Raw genomic sequence first — 6,268 nt, forward strand, 5'->3', positions numbered from 1 at the left:
CTGAACCGCAGTCCCCTTTGCTGGGCCGGTACCCTGGCTGTCGCCGAGGTGGATGCTGTGCCGGAGCTGGAGCCGTGCAAGTGCGGGCGCTGCTGGAGGGACCCCCAGCACAGCGTAGGGGAGGCAGGGTGCAGCCCTGGCGTGGTGGGCTGGAGCTGAAGGGGATGGATGCGGTGGCTGTCCCCAGCAGAGCTGGTGTACGCAGGGATGCGCAGAGCGCTTGGCAGCTGTCATGATGACACGCCTGTTGATCCCGTGCCATGAACTGTCCGTACAGTCCGGTCTCTCCCTCCCTCTCACTATTTTTACTGCTGGTTGTTCACACCGTGGTTGAGATGTTGTCTAGAGGACTTGTGTTGGCAGGTCTGCCCAGAGTTGAGCATTGCCTGGCTGTCTTTTGGAGCGGGCGCTATACCCGGTGTCTATCCTACGGCGGGCGTCGTTCCACTACCTTTCTCTATACTATGTTTTACATGTGAAGTAACCGTATATGCAGGTGTATATACAGGCATCTCTAGGCAGATCTGGGCTCCATGCACTGCTACAAAATTAAGAGGTGGAAAGCATACAGCAATTCAGTATTTTTTTTTTTGAAATTGCACAGCGATGCATTTGATTTACAGGTCTCAGAAAGATGAATTTTATAGCTTTCAGGAGCTAAACGAGCCCTCTGGGCGCTGCATTGCCCTGCAACCGTGCACGTGGGGCTGGGGCCGTGGTTTGGAGGAGCTTCACAAGAAGCAGCTCCTGCTGTAGGAGAGAGCACTGGCTGGCCGGCGAGAGCGTAGCTTGTGAATGACAACGTGCTGTCACATCAACACCACAGCAGAATTCTTTAACGTGATGTTTTTCTGCCAGTGGCAATGAGTTAATGGCGTGATAAACCCGCTGAAGTTTGTTGGGTTGGGGGGTGGATGTCTAAAGGCCCCATCATGTGCTCTCGAGATGCTTTGGCACCCCGCGCATGCGTGACCCGCGCGCTGTAGAAACCTTCCTTTTTCTGTCTGTGCAAAAAGAAGTCTGTAAATAAGAGCGATATTTGGGTAACGGTGTCTTTATCGTTCAAATCTCAAACCCCATCAACTTTCGAGGAGGAACACGTGTTTTTATGGCACAGACCCCTTTGCTGTTAGTATTTAATCTCCTCCAAATTGAATGATTAATGTAATGAAGGCGCTGAAACAGTATCCAGAATTTAGACTACAGATGTTTCGTATTTATTATGTTTCTAAGGGCTGAGATAAATATGGGAATAAGTGATACCATGTCTTTGCTTGACATTCAGGAGGCTTTGGCGTATCTGATGAGATACAGTTTTGGGGTTTATCTAAGAGCAGAGTTTGTACAAAAAAGAAAAAGAGATACCAGCAGCTCTTTTAGTGCCTTCCCTCTCTTTTTTTTCCTCCTGTAAGAGCTGAAAACCATTTTTTGGTGGTTGCATGGGCAAATCGTAGTGTTGACTGGGAGAGTGATGCTGCTCGGAGGGCTCTTTGCCAGAGTTGCCGGAGAGCCGCTGCTCCTCGAGCCCTGATGCTCGGCTGCTGGGTTCAGACTAGCCACAGGGATCCAGGTGTGGGATGCCCCCCCACCGTGGGGCAGGAGGCATGGGGGGGGCGCTGGTTTTTGTGCCCCTTGGTGGGACATACAGTTCGTAGCCGTGTTGTGCTGGTATGGCTTGTAGCTGGGATGGCTGCGGTGTTCTTGGCTCCGTTGAAGGTCTCAGCCAGCTTTGGCGTCAGCCTGGAAGGCACTGGGCTCAGGCGGCAGCAGCAGCAGCCTGCCCTGGCGGGGAAGGGGGACACCCAGTGAAGAGCTGGGCCAGGAGCTGCTTATTTAGTCTTGATGGCAGCTCACGCAGAGCCCTTCAACCACTCTCTTAAGTATTAATGAGGCAATTTCCATAGAAACTGGCTCCCTGGTCGCGATGCAGAGGTGGATTTTGAGGGGTGTGCTGACAACGTGCCGGCCTCGCCACCGCTGCCTGCACTGTGGCCCTTAGCCTGCCGTTTGGGGTGGCGGGGGCTTGGGGCTCGGCCTCAAGCAGGGGCTCTCAGCCGCTTTCGTTCTCTGTGTGAGCGGAGCTGGGCCCCATCCCGTGCTGCTGGAGTTGATGGCAGTCGCCCACCTGCTTCGCTGGGCATGGGCTGGGGCTTTGCAGCCTGAGCTTTGCTGCCGCAGCGTGCATTGCATGCCGTGTCATATCCAACGTGTGATGAGTTGGAGAACATCCTCCGTGAGCCACCTGCCGTGCGGCGTATTGACAGTACCGATGGCTTTAAGAGGGTCTTTGGCACCTGGGTGCATCGTGGGTGCTGGGGGAAGCCATTGAGGTTTTGGAAAAGAATAGGAGGAAATTTTCAGACAGGCCAGCTCAGTCTTTGCGCAAACAGAGCTCCTGGCACAGCCCTGGTTTCTCAGTAATGCCTGGAGGTTTTTCCTCCTAAATGATCCCTGTGGTTCCTGCATGGTGCCGTGCCAAACGATGCTGGACACGCGAGTGTGGCCTGAGAGAAGGAAGGGCTCCGTCCTGCCGTATCCCTTTGTGACAGTTGGGTGTCCTAGTTGTTAAAGAAAAACAAGACCAAAAAAAAAAAAAAGTAAAATAAGAGAATAAGTCACACCGTGGGCCATGTCACACCTGTTCTCTCCTCTGTCCCCATGCTCTCTGTAGGTTCGGCGTACCCCCCCAGCTGGCGCAGCGCCCAGGGAGCCCCGGACGTCTGGCAGTTTTCGGATGGAAGTTCAAGAGCACTTAAATTCTGAAAGGAGGTGAAGCTGGGGCGAGCGGCCGGCGGCGTCTCGGCGTCCGGAGGTGGCCTCTGTCCTGCTGGCTTGCCGCGTCCCTGGGAGAGCCTGAGAAGTCACCCGCTGAAGGCAGCGCTCCCCGGGCTCCTCCTGCCTGCAAGACTATCGTATTTATATTTTGTAATAGAGTACACACTTCTTTGGGGTTGTTTTTTTGTTTTTGTTTTTTTCTCTCTTCTTTTTTTTTTTTTCTAAAAACAAACAAACAAAAGCAAACCCACCCACCAAGGTCAAGGGCTTATTGATGGCTTCAACTGGCTCCTTTCCCCACGGAAAAGACTGTCTTGCTCTCGTGGTCAACCCGGCCTGTTGGTTATCTCCATGACTTGCCATTTCTCAGAAGGCGTATCTGATGTGACGAATTAAAAATAAAACAAAACAGTGTAGGTCTGTGGGTGGGTGGGAAATTGCCATAATAAATGTTGGAGCTTTAGGTTTTGTTTGCTCTGTCTTTAATTTTTAATGCTAACAAGGGCCAGGCGGCTGGTATGACTCTGTATTACCATATCGGCTGCAGAAAATCCAAGTGCTGAGTTTACAAAGAGAAAGCCAGGGCTGGCGTCTGCGCGAGGGGCTGCGCGGCCCCGCAGGGCTGGTGTTTCCTGCAGAGCTGGACCAGGCGTCGGGCTTACGGCTGCGGCACCCCAGGTCACGGCGAGCCCCTGTTGGTGTGTGGTGATGCTGAAGTGGGGGGGTCTCCCAGCCCTCCTCCATCGCCTGCCTTCTCTTGACGAATGCCGGCTGTCGTGTTACATTTCTGCTGTTAAACTATGTACTTTTGGGGCCGGTGGGGTCCCTAATGTCCCTTAGTGTCTGTCCAAGGAGAACCGATGCCAGCTGGTGGGTTTCGGGGGGGGTGATAGCCTTGCTGTGGAGATGCCGCCAGTACCAGGGGATGCAGAGCCATGCCCCGAGCTGGGGGACCAGGGGGAGCTGCATCGGGTTGGCATCCCGGTGTCTCCCACGGAGTGCTCCAGCCCTGGCTCAGCCTTCCTGCTTGCCAGTGACACTCCATCCCTTACTGGGAGCGGAGCCCTCGCCCAAGGAGCTTGCTGGTGTGGGGCCCAAGCGCTTTGCTGAAGGGAAGATGGGTTAAGCGCATGCTTTTGTGCTGTCTCCGGTGGGATTTATAGGCTGTAGCTACTTGTGCCTGTGCCGGTGAGCGGGAATGGACCTTGTTTGGTGACAGAAGCCAGCTGGGTAGCGAGAGAGGTGCTGACCCAGCGTGCCGGTCGCAGTGGGACGGAGCCGAGTTGTGGGGCAGGGGCCAGCTGATTTACCTGCTTCATGTATCAGCTTCAGTCCCACTCCTAGTTTTACTCACCTCCTTTCTTTAAAATCCAAGCGAGACACCCAGCCAGGACGACTCTTTCCTGGTGGAATGGCCATAGGGGAAGTGATGTTGCCTTTGCCATGGGTTGTGGTTGCTCTTTTGCTTTTTAAAATCCCAGGCTGTAGTTCTCCTGTCAGCCAGGACATAGCACAAGCACAGACACTTTTGTACCTTAAAGCTCAGCAAGGGGCTGGGTTGGGGCAGGCGGCAGAGGCACCTCCACACACTGTAGGGTCAGGCTGGGAGCCTGGGGGAGCTTGGTGCATGGGCACAGGTTGACTCAAAGAGAGCTCTTTGCTGCCTTTTTTTAAGGCAATTTGGTCTTTGAAGTCCAGCTACCCCAAAGCTGGCTGCACCCTAAGCCTGTTTTTTTAATCATTGGAGATGTTTTAAAAGATTCTTCCTATCCCCACCTGTGCTGCCACCTGTGTGTCTGCTTCTGAGGGGGGTTTGAGCCATGGACAGGTGAAAGCCATGGACAGGTGAATCTTATTGCATTAATCAGCCCCATCAGCTCGGGGCTAACCGAGTTAGTAATTGCAAAGGGGGTTGCTCAGCTCTCTCCTTCAAATTGCAAACCAGGCATCACCTGGTACGTATCTACAGCAGGCCTGTAATGCTTATAATAAAGGGCAGCTGGGAGGCTGCTCTGTAAGGGTTTTTTTGGTGTCGTGGCCAGCCCTGGGGGTGTCTGTACCCTTACTTTGCCTAAGCACAAGCAAAGCTCAGTGGGTGGATGGCTTCTGGGGTAGCCTGTTGTACTTTGGATGCTCTGCCATGTGGAACAAGTGGAATGTGCTCGGCTTTCTCTAGCTCAGGCCTGGCTCTCCTCCAGTGACCAGTGCCAGACAGGTGTTTCTCCCAGGAAAAGTAGAAAATAAGGCAGTGACAGCTAAATGTACTTTGCCAAGCGCAGAGAGGAGACGTTATACCTGTCCTTTCCTGAAGCATTGAAGGTAAAGTGAAATAATCCATAAGATGTATATTTTTTAATGCAGGTGTTAATCCCCCCCAACGCTTAGGACTTTAAAACATCTGTGGAATTTGTGTTGCCTTAAAGTTACAAATACATGTACTGACTGTGCTGGGAGCCTCTTGTGAGTGCTGGGGGCTCCTCTCCCTTGCTGCAAGGCCTGATCCTGCTCTGGGGTCTGCTCTACTGTGGCCCTTGCAAGGCAACAGGGCAGCCCCAGCGTGAGGTCTTGGTGGAGCCACAAGGCTTTCCACTGCCATGTGTGACCCGGAGCACTCTGTGCATTCCTTAGGGTTATCCTTGGGATCCTTTTTTTTTTTTTTTTTTTTTGGCTGGCCAGGACTTAGCTGCTGCAAAGCCCTTTGCTGTATCTGGGTGTGCAGAGGATCGTCAGCCATTGCATTACAGCGGCTTAATGAGTTTCTGCCAATTAACAGGAGTCAAGGCTTTCCTGTGAGGAGAGAGCTGGAAAGCTGTTAGCCTCCAAGCTGGAGATTGCTCTGGTTTTGATGCAAGAGGGGCAATGTTCCTAGGGGTTTTGTATTTTAGCATGTTCCCAAGGTGTGAGTCTACACATCGTGGTTAAAAAATGAAGTACGTTTGGGCTTTATGAAAAAACCAAAGCTCCGTAAGTTTTGGAGTTTTTAATCAACTAAAGTGCTCTCTTTCCTGGTCCAGGGGGCTGAGATGAGCAAGATACCTGGGAATTAGCTAGCTTAGCTTTGATTTGTTTTTGAGTTTAAAAAGCTGCTTCAAACTTGAAGGCCATTTGACTGTGCTGTATTTTATTTCTAAGCACACTTTAATGACACCGAAGTGCAGCAGAGGTCAAGTCTTGTGTTAAGTCTGACTTAAAGTTTGCTTTCAAAATAATATATATTTTGGATTCATGATGCATTTGTGCTGTGGGCTTGTACAAGATGAGAAAGCTCGCTCCAGAAGGGATCTGAAAACAGATCTAAACCCCTGTGAATGAGATTTCAAGCAACCCTTCCCCCCCATGTTTCGTTTCAACCTCAGCTTGGTGTCAGCTCCCACTGAGCGAGCTGTGGGGTCAGCAGCAGCAGTGGGCTCAGGAGCATCGTGGGGCTGATGGGATGGCAATGTGACTGTGAACGTGGAGGGAAGCACCAGCATCCTTGGGCTGCTGGAGGTTA

At 52.2% G+C, this 6,268-nt stretch overlaps 1 protein-coding gene across 5 annotated transcripts in view; it reads left to right on the forward strand.

The window, feature by feature from the left end:
• The window catches only part of BCL11A (BCL11 transcription factor A), a 75,091-nt gene extending 70,594 nt beyond the window's left edge, over positions 1-4,497 (forward strand). For 2 of the 5 annotated variants that reach the window (XM_056356837.1, XM_056356835.1), the window contains exon 4: positions 2,672-4,483. In XM_056356837.1, coding sequence (XP_056212812.1) covers positions 2,672-2,773 — 102 coding nt within the window. In that variant the 3' untranslated portion in view covers positions 2,774-4,483. Of the gene's footprint in view, positions 1-2,671 lie in introns of all 5 variants that reach the window. The other 3 variants (XM_056356836.1, XM_056356832.1, XM_056356831.1) reach the window with 3 other exon arrangements.
• The last annotated feature ends 1,771 nt before the right edge of the window (positions 4,498-6,268 follow it).

The sequence above is a fragment of the Falco biarmicus genome, chromosome 12 (genome assembly GCF_023638135.1).
Source record: "Falco biarmicus isolate bFalBia1 chromosome 12, bFalBia1.pri, whole genome shotgun sequence".
NCBI lineage: Eukaryota > Metazoa > Chordata > Aves > Falconiformes > Falconidae > Falco > Falco biarmicus.